Source organism: Muscardinus avellanarius, assembly GCF_963383645.1.
Source record: "Muscardinus avellanarius genome assembly, chromosome: 4".
NCBI lineage: Eukaryota > Metazoa > Chordata > Mammalia > Rodentia > Gliridae > Muscardinus > Muscardinus avellanarius.
Window position 1 is genome coordinate 91188525 of NC_137789.1, and position 16163 is coordinate 91204687.

General features: G+C 39.1%; 1 protein-coding gene across 8 annotated transcripts in view; it reads left to right on the top strand.

The window, feature by feature from the left end:
* The window catches only part of KAT6B (lysine acetyltransferase 6B), a gene marked incomplete at both ends in the record, with an annotated part of 190722 nt that overhangs the window by 127128 nt on the left and 47431 nt on the right, over positions 1-16163 (top strand). For 2 of the 8 annotated variants that reach the window (XM_080693976.1, XM_080693977.1), the window contains 7 exons: positions 3285-3400; positions 3627-3708; positions 6481-6613; positions 9360-9415; positions 11254-11375; positions 12808-12923; positions 15359-15500. The exons of 1 other annotated variant lie outside the window; for it this stretch is intronic. In XM_080693976.1, coding sequence (XP_080550102.1) covers positions 3285-3400; positions 3627-3708; positions 6481-6613; positions 9360-9415; positions 11254-11375; positions 12808-12923; positions 15359-15500 — 767 coding nt within the window. Of the gene's footprint in view, positions 1-3284; positions 3401-3626; positions 3709-6480; positions 6614-9359; positions 10292-11253; positions 11376-12807; positions 12924-15358; positions 15501-16163 lie in introns of all 8 variants that reach the window. 5 more of the 8 variants (XM_080693974.1, XM_080693975.1, XM_080693978.1 and 2 more) reach the window with 5 other exon arrangements.

A 16163-nucleotide genomic window follows, 5' to 3' on the forward strand; every position in this document is an offset into this window, starting at 1 on the left:
TGTCTATCCTTTTCCTCCCAGTGTCTCCAGTCCTTGTTAAATAGTAGTTGGAAGGATGGATAGCTGAAAGCCTGAATTGTCATATAAGCAGTCCCTAGAGCCCACTGTGAGTCTTTATTAGTTTTCCATTGCCGCTGTGACTAATCCTTATGTTCATTAACTTATACATGTTTAAAACAACATATTTATTGTCTTCTGTATGGCAGAAGTCCAGCATGGATCTCACCAGTTTATAATTAAGGCATCAGTAGGTCTGGCTCCTCTCTGGAGACTCTTGGAGTTGTTGACTGCATTCAGTTCCTTGTGTTTTCAGCTTCTACACCCTCAGTCCTTGGCTTGTGGCCCCCTCCTTTGTCTTCAAAGATTGCGTAGCAGGTAGACTCCCTTTCATGCTTTGAACTCCTCCTCCTTCTCCTTTTTATCATCTCTTTAACCAACCCAGCCAGAAAAGGTTACCTGCTTGTAAGGACTCATGTGGTTAGATCGCATATGCTCAGATATCCAGTCACATCTACAAGGTTTCTTTTGCCACCACAGAAAGTTATTGCCTTGCTATGGGATTAGGACATGGACATCTTTGGGGGCTGTTACTTTGTCTAACATACAGCCATGTCCTTTCCTAATATAGTACTTCCTCCAAATATTTCTACTGCTTTGTTGTTCTGTTGGTACATGTTTGGTTTTAAACAGTATTCCTTTGGTTTTGCTCTATAAACCTATCATAAGCTACAAGTATGTATGTGTTTGTATAAGAAGTAGAAGAATGAATGAATACATATGGCTTTCCAATCTGGTAAGTTGCAAACCACAATAGTAAAACAAACTCTGGAGAGACAATGCACCATGCATTGTGTCAGTGGAGAGAATAAGAATTTTAGAGGAAATTGTTGAGTTTCTGGAATAGCTAAATAGGTGAGGAATTGCATCATCAATAGCATCTTTTCCTGTCATCTTATTATTATAGATTATATATCAGGTGTCAGATATAGTTTTTGTGCTTTTTAAAGTTGTTTGGGAGAAAATAAAATGGAAGCGTTTCTTCATCTCAGCATCTTTCATAGAATCATAGGCATTTAGAGCTGAAAGGGATCTAGAACCAATTCTCTTGAACTAAATACATGTAAATCACTGCCTGATGGATAGATAGGCCAAAGATACTGGAATTTGAGATGAAGCTTAAATAGTAATAGTGGGATACATAACATCACTTAAAGCAAGAGAAAGATATAAGAGGAAGAATATTCCTTGTTCTTGTTTGAAAGTGACTGAAATTTGTAAGTTTTCAAATAGATAATTATTAAAACTATCTTTAATAGTAGAATAACCATGAGAATAAATAGTAAGCTGTAATATGATGTGAACTACCTTAGTTACTAAATATTGTGCTATAAAGTACAAAAGCAGATTTTAATGTAGAGAAAAATTTAGTACATGAAATTGAGGTCATATGTGCCAGTGATGTATGACTTACAGGAAGTAATAAAAAAGGGGGGGAGTAAATGGTATACTTGTAAGCTGATGGAACCCATTTTTAAGGATGGAATTTAAATTGCTTTTCACTAAAAGTTGTTTTAGCCCCTTCGCTGTGGGGGAGGGCCTCTGATCTAAGTAGACCTGTCCCCTCCCCACTCAGAGGATACTCTTAGAGTTGACAAGGAAGCTATCTTTGTTTGTTGTTCCTGAACAGAGCTAGGTGATTGATACCAATGTTATATATTTAAGCCCTTTTCTCAAATTCATTTGAATGAGAGAAGCCCTTGTAAAAGAATTCTGTCAGAGGTTAAACGCATCTGCCTGGGTGTCTCTCCTGCCTTAGGTTGTAATCCTGGACAACATTTCATTTTCTCAACATCTTAACTACAGATGTTTGGATTTTTTTTTTAAATTCAGGAATTGTGTGCTTTTATTAACAGTATTGATGATTGATTTTGAATGTTTTTACTTCAAAAGGCCCAATCTCCTGGTGGGTGGAATTTTATGAAGCACCTGTTAAGCTTTAGGGAGGAGGCCCATTTTGGCAGCAACCCAAAATACACATTTAAACAATGAGGCTGCCAAAGTCAGGAAATTATAAAACAGTTTTGAAATTGCAGAATCTGCTTTTTTTTATTACCCCTCAGGTTTCTTTTGCAGCATGGTTATAAGTTCTTTCACATGGGATTTACTAATGTTCTTACTATTTTAAGACCAGTTTCAACAAAATAAAATCAAGTTTGGAGAGCTTCTCGGGGTTAAAGACTAAACTAACCTGCCTTCCACAGCCTTGGGGAGGAATCCTTCTCCTGGGAACCAGGCCGAGTCCTTTTCTTGGCCTTGCCCCTCAGGGTCTCCAGTTGCCCTCCATGGAGCAAGCAGCAAGGCTTGGTGTGTGGAATGCTGCTACATAAAAAGTGCCCAGAACAGGGTGGGAGAGCTCCACCGTGCTCAGGAAATGGAAGAAACCCACTGAGCGTGTCCTAGTTTCTTCCATTCACCTCACCTCTCATTCACTCTTTCTGCTCCTACTTTCAGAACTTAAACCCAGTGACCCAGGGGCAAGATGGAAATTGTATATTCTTGGTCTGGTCCAGCAATGGCATATCTTTTGTATACAAAGGATTTTTTAAAAAAAGAAAAGTACTAGCCGGGTGTGGTGGTGCACGCTTGTAATCCCCGCGCTTGGGAGGCTGAGACAGGAGGATCGCGCAGGTTCGAAGCCAGTCTCAGCTACTTAGTGAGGCTCTCAGCAACTGAGCGAGACCCTGTTTCCAAATAAAATATAAAATAGGTCTGAAAGTATAGCCCAGAGGTAGAAAATCCCCTGGGTTCCACCTCCAGTACCACTACATACACACACACACACACACACACACACACACACACACACACACACGTGCTATGTTGAGTAGTCCCAGCTTTAATTTAAGTTGTATGGTTCCGCTGCACATGGGTAATCTTGGCCATTGCCTCACGTACCACAGGGTCTCTGGGTAGATGGTGTTGATGAAGTTGGTTGAGTATAGAAATGTCACAGAAGACACAGGAATGAGGACCCCAGACAAACACACACTGTCCTCAGGTTTTCAAAGACTTGTGATTAGAATTGGTATGCATTTCCAAATTTATCTTAGGGGAAGCTTTTGTAGTCTTTCTGTTATGTGCAGGGAAAGAAGGCAGAGACAAGACAGTAAGCAAAACCCTGTGACTCAGATCCTGTATGTTCAGGTTCCTAAGCTTCATTGGCTGGCATCAGTAGCTGTTTATTACATGGAGTTAAAATTGCAATTTGCTTTTTGTTCTTATAGGACATCCATCCTGTTTGAAATTTTGTCCTGAATTAACAACAAATGTCAAGGCCTTAAGGTGGCAGTGCATCGAATGCAAGACATGCAGTGCATGTAGAATCCAAGGCAAAAATGCAGTGAGTATGGTTCTCAGTGGTCCTTCTCCGGGCGGCCTAATTTTCAATGTTAAGGTCTTCATTTTATACAATGTTCAGTTTTCTTCTTAAATTTTTAAGTATTTGTGATGACACACCACAGCTGGAAAGTTGGTACTCCTTCATTTATGTTATTGTTTTTGTTATAAGACATTTTTGGCATTTTACAGTTGGTTTGAGTTTCAGACTTTCACATGTTATATTACAGGATAATATGCTTTTCTGTGACTCCTGCGATAGAGGATTCCATATGGAGTGCTGTGACCCACCACTTTCCAGAATGCCAAAAGGTAAACTTTTAAACCATATTAAAAGTGCATTCTTTTCCATACCTGTTCGCCCTCTCCTGATGTCTGGCAGTTCAGGAGTCTATGAGTTGCCTAAGTACCTTTTCATCTCTCCCACCTTCCATGTAACTAGAGAATTTGAACAGAAAAGTATAAAAGCATTGAGGTTGGAAGTGATGTATGTAATAAAGACTCCAGTTCAGATCTAGGCATGAAGAAAGGCAGGCCTCTCCCCAAGCCACTTCCGTGCTGTACGCTTACATTGCAAAATTTAGAGCATCTTACCTTTAGAACAGGTCAAAAGTTTAGAACACTCTATATCCAGTATCATATTTCGATGTAAAGAATTTGTACTCTCAAAACTCATGGTGATAATGATGCCGTCAGAGTCTCAGGACAGGAAGCCTTCGCCATTTTCTTGGCCATTGTTATTTTGAACAGGAACATTTGAACTACCCTATGTCTGAATTGTGGGTTTTCTTATTTGTTTATCATGTAATTTTATCATAAATTAACCACTTAAGAACAACATCACCTTTTTATTATAAATTGTACACTTTGCATTGTGGAAGGCATAGAAAAGAAATAATGAATTAATTGTTCCTTCCTTGCCTCCACACACCCTTTAAAAAGAAATGGAACCTTCTGGGCATGTTTTTGTAGCCTTATTTTTTTCCCTTTTCAATAAGATATTGTAAGTATTCTCATATCATTATTGTTCTCCTTAGCATATAGATCTCTGTGCTTACAGAGCAAGGATTATAAAACTGGTGACTGTGGACCACGATATGCTTTGTTTGCACAAATTTAAAAAATTTTTTTATTTTGACTCTCTAGATGGGGCATGCATGCATTAATTACCACAATCTCACTATTCTTTGTTGTCTTGCTTCAGTTATCTACAATCTAGGCATCTCTTGAAGAAATTGGGTTTTATAGCCTCATATATACATGGCCCGTAATTTATTGATGTATGTTTACAATAAACGATGAACATTTATTGGTGAACATTTACAGTGTCGCCAGTTTTTCCCATTAGTTATTCTCTTAAGAAAATTGTGAAGGGAGAAAATGCTGGACCAGACCATAAACATTAAAGGCTATATCACTTTTCAGACTGACCACCATTGTATGAGAATACCTGTTTCCCACATTCTAACCAGCACTCACCATGACAGTATTTTATTAAGTCTAAGATACTTTTTCCCACATTTTAACATCTTTTTTTATAGTAAGTAGTATCTTAGATTTGATGAAATATAACCTTATCTTTTTTGGTACTCAGGCTTGAATCCAGAGGCATTCTACCTCCAAGTGACACCCCCAGCCCAATTTTATTTTTTATTTGCAAATGGTCTCCCTAGGTTGCTGAGGGTCTTGCTAAATTGCAAAGGCAGGCTTTCAGCCTGCAATCCTCCTGTCTCAGCTTCTCAAGTACTAGGATTACAAGCATGTGCCTCCGTGCCTGACTAAAATAACCTTGTTCTTTTTTTTTTTTTTTTTTAACCAGCTTGATAATGGGGAGGCCCTGTTTAATGTTTTTTTTGTTTTGTTTTGTTTTGTTTTGTTTTGTTCTGTTTTGGCTTTTTTGTTTGTTTTTTCAGTAGTGAGATTGAGCAGTTGGGTGTGGTGGTGCATGCTTGTAATCCCAGTACTTGGGAGGCTGCAACCAGAGGATCACAGTTCGTGGGCAGCCTCAGCTACTTAGGCGTTTTACCACTTAGTGAGACACTGTTTCAAAATAAAGAATAAAAAATAGGGCTGGAGGTATAGCTCAGATAGAATGCCCCTGGGTTCCATCCTCAAAACCACGAACACACACATATGAATTAAGAAAAAGAAGAAAAAGTAGTGAGATTGAAGTTTTTTTGTGTGTGTTTTATTGGCTGTTTGTATATCATAGTTTGTAAAGTATCTTTTCCTTAATTAATAATTTTCTATTGGGGTTCTCACCTTTTTCTTCCAGATTTGCAAAAGCTTTTTTGTTTTTTAAGTAGTCAAATTCATGTAACTTTATTTATAGCTTCAGTTTTAAATGTCAGTCATGTTCAGATTATATAAATATCCACATATTTTTTTCCTGGTACATGTTAACATTTTAATTTTTCATATCATAATAGTCATCTGTCTAAAATTTATTTTTGTTAGGGAAAAGAAATAATTCTTTTCCTTACAGATAGCTATTGAATCATTTCATCCTTTTCCCGCTGATTTAAATTATGACCTTTTTGTTATGCTAAACGTGTCCATAGGCTTCAGCTGTCCTGGTCTTTCAATTCTTATCCATTGACCTATTTTCCTATGCCAGATGTATAATTTAAATTATGTAGCTCCAGAGTACTTAAAAGTTTTAAGTTTTAATTTTAAAATTACACATTATACTGGTAATCATTTTTAGTGTTAAATTTTCAGAGAGAAATGATGAAACTAAAAAGCCCCCCCCCACACATGAGTCACAAAAATTGGTTAACTTGAAAATGTCTCCCCTAAATGCAAAGATGCATAATATAGTTGACAGGGCCAAGTTTCCATGTATGTTTATGTGGTGGTGAGAGGCTTTAGGGAAGAGTTCTGATTGGGAGCAGCCTGTGTTCACCACCCTGGCCCCAGGGAAGCTGACCTTTAGTGATGGCTGCCCGAGGAGAATGACCCTCTTTCTACAGTAAAGTTTTGCATAGGCGTCCTTGGGCAGCTTATGACAGCTGCAGTTTATATTTAATATCTTCTCCTAAAATGAAACATTAAAATATTTTTCTCATATATATATTAATTCAGGGATGTGGATTTGCCAAGTCTGCAGACCAAAGAAAAAGGGAAGAAAACTACTTCATGAGAAAGCTGCACAAATAAAACGACGATATGCAAAACCCATTGGACGACCGAAAAATAAATTAAAGCAACGATTGTTGTAGGTTGAGATCTTATCAAAAGAAATCTTTTATGTTGTACTTTAAAATGTAGGTGATTGTAACCCCCTTAGATTCCACTAGACTTTTTTTTTTTTTTAGCATTTTTTTAAACTCAAGGGATGAGGCATATTTCTCCTTTTGCACAGCTGTGAAAATTTTTTGAAAATAGCCTTTTTAAATTACAACTGGCATTTTGTGGTCTTCTGTTGGCAGTAGCTGTGATACTAAGTGACATTTTTTAAGCAGTAGTATGGAAGCAGAACTTAAGAATTGGAAATAGTCTTTCAGCCTACTTTATTACTGGCTGAACACAAGAAGAGTTTAATTATATAAATATTTCCATAGGAATTTTAAAACAAGATGAGATTTGTCCATGTCTTAGTGACTCTCTTTTGTCATTCTAGGTAACATTTTAGAAAAATCCCTCTATTCTGTAGTTGAGGTATAGTATTGCCACTTTTTAAGGTCTTTTTTTAAAAACAGGAACTTCTGAAAAACCTACAACTAACTGTCCCCCAAGACTTAGGGACCTTGAACAAGTGCACATGTGTGCAGACCGAGATAAAATAATATATTTGCAGTGGTCTACAGATCTACTGTGGGATCCCCATTTTCATCATCCTGTTCCCATATAATTGCCATTAAAGCACAATAGAACATCTTAACCAAAATTAGTTGGAAAAGTTAAGAGAGGATAGGTAGTGAAATGAATGTACTTTTAACCTGCATAGAGTGTAGGCTTGACTGTCAATATTTATAACTTGTTTATGAATTAATTCAGTGAGCTTACATCTCTAGCAGTTCTTCCAAACAGGCTATAATAGTTTCTTTGGGCTTAGTGAAAGGGAGCGCCATTGTGATGTAGAAATGAGCAGGTGCTCTGCCCACCTGGCACAAGCACTGTGCACCGTACTCACTTGCGTTCTCTTTTTTCCACAATCTTTCCCAAAGTAGTTTACTATGTTTCATACGCTCAGAAGGACAGTATCTTCCTTCACTTTATCTTGCAAAGGAGAAATAAAAAAACGCAGGGTACTTCCTATATTTTTTATGAAATGTAATGAAAATTCTTTTACCAGAAGACATTTTTTAGTGGAGTTTTTGGGTTAATTTCTAAAAGCGAACATAAATCATTTTTGAATAAAACCTTAGATATTAGTATCATCTGAAGTAGAAATTATATGTTTTTGCATTCATCCTTTGTAAGCATTGTTCTTGAAATGGGACTGTGTCCTTAGGGCCTAATTTAAAAAACCAAATTAGGATATAAACTTTCTAAACAAAGGACACAGCTGAAAATTTCATCTGGCACCATTCCTAACGTTTTGTTTGTCCAAAATTGTCCTTTGAGCTTAGGAATTTTTAAGACAGTCTGGGGAGTTTTCCTTTTTACATAGTTTATAAGCATATTATCCTTTCTGGGCAATGGATTCCAGATACAGTCCAAATGCGGCATTCTGACAGGAAACATTTCGGCCTGGGTGAGTTGTTCGTTGGTAACCCTGGCCGTGTTTCCTGGAGCACTCGAGATCTCCAGTACTCACCTGCTCTGGCTTCACCTGTGGCATCAGGTATAACTCCTGGCAGTTGAGCCACCTCAGATGAGCCTGGTAGAAATTGGTTCCTTAAACCTTTGTATATAAGATGGCTACTAAATTGTGTTCTTCTATTCATCATTACCTAAGATATTTTTAGAATTCAATATCATATCATTTTCAGGCTTCCATTTCTCCATTATTAGTTTTCAGCTAAACTGATAATTTAAAAAGTATAAACTTGGGTCGCAACATTATCATAGTTCACATGCAAATATTTCTATTGTATAAAATTTTACTACAAAATAGATAGCTTCCCAAGCCCTGGTCTGAGGTACAGGCAGTTAGCCGCGCTAGTGTACACACCTCCCTTGGAAGTAGGGGCAAAAGCCAGCGTCACATGAGTGAAATAGCAGTCAGACCAGGGGCCCCAGACTCCGGTGCCACGTGTCTGATAATGACCACGGTAAATGTGCTGCTGCTTCACCAGATTTTCCATGTCATGTCTGACCTGCTATAGCTTTCCTTTAATCATTTCTTTCTTCAGTTTTTTTGCTATTGTTGTCCTTTTTTTCAGCAATATTTTATGCTGTAATTATCTGTCTTCTCTCCACGAGAGTATTATTGGCGATTTTATCATCCTAAGCATGAACTGCTAAGGTGAAAAGGATATCTTTTTTATGTTTTCTTTTAAGTGCAAATTTTTAGACATACTCAAATTCTATTTATACTTCCCAACTAAGTTAAAATCTGCTTTTAACTAGAGATTAAATAAGTTTATTCTTTTGCTTCATGATAACACATATGACTTGCTTCCTCTATATGTTTAAAAGGTCATTTCAGGAAGTCACTATTACTCATGACAACACAAGGGAGAACTGGTTTTTATTTAGCTATCTTGAAGGCGTTGAGTATTCCTTAGTGTCTCCAAAATTCCCCTTCCTTATCTTGCCCTTGGGTCCATACGGAATCTTCTGGTACCTGTTGGATGGCCCTGGGAGAATCATGACATGCAAATGCATTTTCTGTTACCTTTTTCAGTAGAGAAACGCCTAGGTGGTGGCACACACACAAATAGTTCTTAGGGTTGCAATTTAGTTTCTTAGTATTAAGTGCATTGAATATGCATTCTACTTGCTATAAATTTGTTTTTAGATACCTTTTAATTCTATTATTAAATGCTGATACTATTCTCTAAATTTTTACCTAGGTCTGTAACCAGTGATGAAGGATCCATGAATGCATTCACAGGAAGGGGGTCACCTGGTAGGGGTCAAAAGACTAAAGTCTGTACCACACCTTCATCTGGTCATGCTGCATCTGGGAAGGACTCAAGCAGCAGATTGGCTGTTACAGACCCCACTCGGCCTGGTGCCACCACCAAAATCACCACCACCTCCACCTACATTTCTGCCTCTACACTTAAAGTTAACAAGAAAACCAAAGGGCTCATTGATGGCCTTACTAAGTTTTTTACACCATCACCTGATGGTCGCAGATCACGAGGTGAAATAATAGACTTTTCAAAGCACTATCGTCCAAGGAAAAAGGTCTCTCAGAAACAGTCATGCACTTCTCATGTGTTGGCCGCAGGTACCACACAAAAGCTAAAACCTCCACCTTCTTCACGTCCGCCCCCAACTCCCATCTCTGATCAGAGTCCCAGTTCACAAAAGTCCAGCACTTCTGCCTCTTCCACCTCCCCCCAGAGCCCTTCCAGCCAGTCCAGTGTGCCCTCCTTTAGCAGTCTTACTAATAACAGCCAGCTGAAGGCACTCTTTGATGGACTTTCTCATATCTATACCACTCAGGGACAGTCTCGCAAAAAGGGCCACCCAAGTTATGCACCACCCAAACGTATGTGTCGTAAAACCGAATTCTCTTCCACGGCAAAGTCTAAAGCCCATTTCTTTGGAAAAAGAGATTTTAGAAGTAGGTTTATTTCTCACTCCTCCTCCTCTAGCTGGGGGATGGCTAGAGGACGTATTTTTAAAGCAATTGCTCACTTCAAGCGAACAACTTTCCTTAAAAAGCACAGGATGCTAGGCAGATTAAAATATAAAGTGACCCCTCAGATGGGGACCCCCTCACCAGGGAAGGGGAGCTTGGCAGACGGAAGGATTAAACCTGATCAGGATGATGGTAAGCAAAAGGTCAAAGCTCCAACCAAACCTGCGCCCCGTCCCTTTTTCCCCAACCCCGAAAAATAAATAAATCAATTCCTGTTTGTCACATAGGTCTTAGCTATTTCTCTTGTTCTCACTTCACTTTAATACAGAAGCAGTGAAACTTTGACCTTTTTCTATGGCTGACTAAACCTCCAAAATATTTTTCCAACTAATACTCTCCCACCTTTATTATTTATTTCCACTCGTAGTGACACTAGGACCCCAGATGCCTTGTAGCGTTGCTTATGGCTTTGTGGTCCCGCATGAGCAGCGCTGTCATGCCTCCGCCTGGCCCCCCGGGCCCTCTCCTGCCGCAGTGCGGGCTGCGTGCTGTCGGTGCTTCCGACGGGGGTGTTTCCGCTCTTCACCCCCCTCTGCTCCGTGCTTTCTCATGACAGAGTTCATCCTGCTTCCGTTTCAGCAAAGCCTGATCTGTGATTCTGTCAAGTGTGCATTTGGGTTTGAGTGTATGTGTGTATCCACTTTAGGGAGGAAACAGATTTCATAATTTCATTGACCAAATTGGCCCATGACATTTGCTACCTTTTATACAACAGAAAGCAAAATTGTCATTTGGTGAAGAGGGGTAGATGTATGATCAAAACCAACAATGGGAATGCTGTAACTAGACATCCAACTGTTAATCTTGGTTGAAAGATATGATTTTGCTTTATATGATTCTTGCTTTCCTTATTTATGTATTAAAGTTCTAAAAAGATGACAGTGATGAATTCAAATAAAAAATTGAGTATATAGGAAAAAGATACTGCTGGATCTTTGAGCAGTGCTCAGATATAGGAGCTTAAAAAGCTCAGAAAGCAAAAACAGAGAGATCCCTGTTTCCCACTATGCTAATGTGGTGCCATTTTGGTAATATACGGTGGTTACTTGTAATTCAAGTCGGTAAAAACACTTTCTGCTGGTTTTAAATGACAGATACTGAAATAAAAATAAGCATCAAACAAGAAAGTACAGATGTAAATGTGATTGGCAACAAGGATGTCGTTACTGAAGAGGATTTGGATGTGTTTAAACAGGCCCAGGAACTTTCTTGGGAGGTAAGGCCAGAATATCCCATTAGAGTAACTAGGTTACTCTGTGTGGCTTCTTTTACCGGGAGATGTTAATTTTATAAAGTATGCCCCTCAGTGTCCTGTGTGGTGCTGTTGCTGTTAGGCCCATTTTTGTTGACCAAACTTCAAAAGAAATGAGTTGATCAATTTTTTTTCCACTCCTTAAAGTAGAAAAAGACTCAGCTGGTCTCAGAAAATAAACCAGACTAGCACTAGTTCAGGCAGATTTTTAGGGGGGGGGGGTTCTAGGTACAAAAGAGTAGACCTTTGATTACTTTTACCTGAAACTAGAAAATAACAATTTGAAATTGTTACCAAAAAAGAACATCGCCTTTTCAGTTTGCTGATGATTCTTCCAACGCAGATGGCTGGCCATATGAAAAATGCCTCATATTTCTAAGTCTTTGGCATTGACTGTGTTTCCGTCAGCTGAAGTTGTTTTTTATTTTCACTGTCTATAATGTCTTTGACTGTTTCTACTTAAAATATTAACTCTACTTAAAGATATTGCCACCCAGACAGTAAAACTTAAAGGCTGTTGGACTTGTCAAAGCCAAATTTGTTAGGAACAGGAAATTTTTGTCAGTAGACCCCATTCAGTTTCTGTGGCCAGCCCTGTCAGGGAGAGTCCCTTCCCCACCCCTCTTCTTTTATTCTGGAGATAGTATTATCTATGGGATTTTAAACGTTATTTTTAGCAGCAGCCAGTTGGACTAAACATTTCTGCTGGCTTTTACCTTAGGAAATACTAGATATTTCCACTCCTCACTCTGCCCACAGCAGGATGTTTTACTTTGGATATCCTTTGGCCGAGGTAAACACCAGGTTTCCCCAAACATTAAGATTTAAAGTCCTTAACTATTATCAGTTTACAGCCTTGTGGCATTCATGTAAGAGGTTACCAGCCACTGGCTATTATCTGAAAGATACTGCTAAATCTCAAGTAATTTGATTACAACATGAAAAAGTGGCTTTTTGTTCAAGAAATATTCTTTTTTTTTTTTAATTGTTGGGCACTGTACAAGATACTGGAGATAACAGTTCATCAGGCAGACAAAATTCTTAAGCTTTTCTAGCTTGCTACAATGGAGTGGAGAGGAGTCAGAAACACCACTGCAAAATTCACAATTACATTGTGACAAATTGATAAATCTAATTCCAGAGACACTTGTATTTACATTATAATTTTTCCTACCTTTGTCATATTAATTCTTAAGTTATTAGTTTATCTATGAATCTTATACAAAGGTAATTATAATTTCGTGAGAGACTATAGCATATTTTTTAACAACATAAAATTCACAATATTAGGATTCGGGTCTTGATAGGTTTGATAGCCTGTAGTTAGTGAAGGAAAGTGTGATACATATCCTCTTTTTAGTACTGGTATTTTATCATTTTTCTTTCCCTTTGTCAGAAAATAGAGTGTGAAAGTGGGGTGGAAGACTGTGGTCGGTACCCTTCCGTAATCGAATTTGGAAAATATGAAATCCAGACCTGGTACTCCTCGCCTTACCCACAGGAATACGCAAGGTACACAGACGAGCCTGGGAGGTCGTGTGTGAGACAGGACAACCTCAAATGCCAAAGCAGCACATAGATGATTTTAGATACAAATTTAGGTATTAGATTTGAAGTGCTTGCCAAACAATTACACCATGCTGGGGACTGAACCCAGAGGCACCCCTGGTTATTTTTTATTTTGAGATGAGGGTCTCACAGAGTTGTGGAAGTTGGACTGGAGCTTGTGATTCTCTTGCCTCAACCTCTTAGGTAGCTGGAATTACAGGCGTGCACTATTTACCTGGCTTCAAATGATTCCTTTGGCCAGCCTTTTTTTTTTTTTTTTTTTTGGCAGGTCTGGGGATGGAACCCAGGGTCATTTGACCTCCAAGCTACATCCCCTGCCGTATTTTTTTCTTCTTTATTTTGAAACAGGGTCTCAGTAAGTTGGGGAGGGCCTCACTCTAAGTAGCTGAGGCTGTCCACGAACTGCGATCCTCCGGTCTCAGCCTCCCAAATGCTGGGACTATAAGCGCGCACCACCACGCCCGGCTTGAACATTTTCTTATAAATACCAGCAATAGTTTAAGCATGGAGTGGATACAACTAAAATGTATTCTGAATTTTAAGGTAGAGATAAAAGTCAGCGAGGCTAAGAATATTGCTTGTTGTTCAGAGAGACACTGGAATTGATAGAAATGAACTGGGTCTTGTGACTTTCAGCTCTACATTTACTGCTTTATTTATTTATTTATTTTGGTGGTACTACGGTTCCTGGAAGCCCTTCTGCCTCCAGGCTATGCTCCCAGACCTATTTTTATACTTTTTTAAATTTGGAAACAGGGTCTCTTAAGCCAGCGCGGCTGGCTTCGAACCTGCGCGATCCTCCTGTCTCCGCCTCCCAAGCGCGGGGATTACAAGCGTGCGCCACCACGCCCAGCTACGACTTTAGACCATTTATAAATCTATTATATGGACTGGTGATGTAGCTCAGTGGATGATCATTTGCCCAACCTATGGAAGGCTCAGCACAAAAAAAGAAAGGAAATTGTGTATATAAATTTATGATAATAACCTTAGCTACTTCATCCGAAAGTGGAATCTAAGTTGTAGGACTTCTCTTATATGTAAGCAGATTATTTTAGAAAATAGAAAATTTACTTCTAGGTAAAAGATTATTAGTTACACTACTGACCATAGATTCTATTGGAAATATGACCATAGGTCTGAATTGTAAGAAATATGCATGACCACCTTACAGGGTTAAGTCCTTATCATTGGTTTTTAGAATTTTTTTTTTTTTTTTTTTTTTTTTTTTTTGCCACAGCCAGGCGTGGTGGCGCATGCTTGTAACTCCAGCATTTGGGAGGCTGAAACAGGAGGATCACAGTTCACAGACAGCCTCAGCTACTTAGGAGGCCCTTTACAACTTAGTGAGATCCTGTTTAAAAATAAAGAATAAATAATAGGGCTGGGAGTGTGGCTTAGAGGTCAAATGTCCTTGAGTTCCATCCTCAATACTGCAAAAAATAAAATGTTGTTTGCCAGCTGGAAAACTTTCTTTCTATAGAATGTTTCTAAGAAGACAATGATTTGTTCACAAAGTAAACACATATTGTAGACAGCACATATTGTAGATTATATGGAAAAACAATGTAACTGGGAATATTGGTGTATGCATGTAATATTAGTACTTGGGAAGCTGATATAGAAGGATCAGAATTTCAAAGACAGACTCAGCAACACAGCAAGTCTCTCAGCAACTTACTGAGACCCTATTTTAGAAAAAATAAGTAAATAAATAAGAAAGGGCTAGGGGTGTAGCTCTGAAGTAGAATGCTACCAAAAGTACATTTTTAAAACATTTTTATTGCCGGGCGTGGTGGCGCATGCCTGTAATCCCCACGCTTGGGAGGCAGAGACAGGAGGATCACGCAGGTTCAAAGCCAGCCGCGCGCGCTGGCTTAGGAGACCCTGTTTCCAAATAAAAATGTAAAAATAGGTCTGGGAGTGTAGCCTGGAGATAGAAGGGCTTCCAGGAACCCCAGTACCACCAAAAAAATAAATAAATAAAAAAATAAAATAAAACATTTTTACTGTTGGATTTCTTTTCTTATTTTTTTTGTGTGTGGTGGGGTGCTGGGGGGATGGAATCCAGAGCCATTCTACCTTCGAGCTAGACCCCCAGCTTTATTTTTTATTCTTTATTTTGAAACAGGGTCTCACAAAGTTGTGGAGGGCCTAAGTAGCTGAGGTGGCTATGAACCCAGATCCTCGTGTCTCAGCCTCTCAAGTACTAGGACTACAAGCACGCACCGCCACTCCCGGCTCCCCTTTTCTTACTTTTAAATTATTTCCAATATTTTATATCTTTTTTATGAATCAGAGACAAATCAAACAATATATAATTCTCCCCCAACAGTATAATGATTTTGATGGATCCTTTGGCTTTTAAACCTTTTCAGATTACCAAAGCTTTACCTGTGTGAATTCTGTCTTAAATATATGAAAAGTAAAAATATTTTGCTCAGACACTCAAAGAAGTGTGGATGGTTTCATCCTCCAGCAAATGAAATTTACCGAAGGAAAGACCTTTCAGTATTTGAGGTAAGCATGTACAAATAGAAAACTCAGCTTTCTGAAACCTCCTCCTGATCGTTGACTGTGTATTTGTGATTTTTGTCTAGAAATGATAGAGTATATTCAGTTTGGGACTGAAATTCATGCTGCTCTTTAAAGCGTCTCCATGTTTTGGAGTGTTTGTCTTACCACTCAGACTGATGAGAGGTCCCTGCCATCACATTGACTTTGGTCCATCTCCTTTCACACTGAGGTTATGATCTGCTCAGCTCCTTGTGAATTCTACCTTTTTTGGCAGGAGAAATGAGCTATGGGGCCAGTCTCTCCAGGGTCTGGCAGGTGCTCACTCTTCAGGGGACTGAGCAGCTGGACATAGCTCCTCAGTGCACAACCACCTGTGTCTCCATCTAGTTCTTGGCAGAGTGGATAATCCTTTTGGTGAGGCCCTAACAGATGTTGGGACTCCTCCATCTGGGAAGGTGGCTGCCCCCCCGAGCACTCTGCTGTTCACAGGAGCCCCGGCCCTACGTCTGTCATTGTGAGTTTCCTGGAGACATTGTGTGTTTTCAGAATTGACTTGGTAGAAGGTCTTTGCCTATGTGGGTTCGTTTAGTCCTGTTTCTGTTGTCGGTTTTGAGGATCCCGCTTAGCCGAGCCAGTCAAACCTTGAGGGCGCCAGGCTTCTCTTTT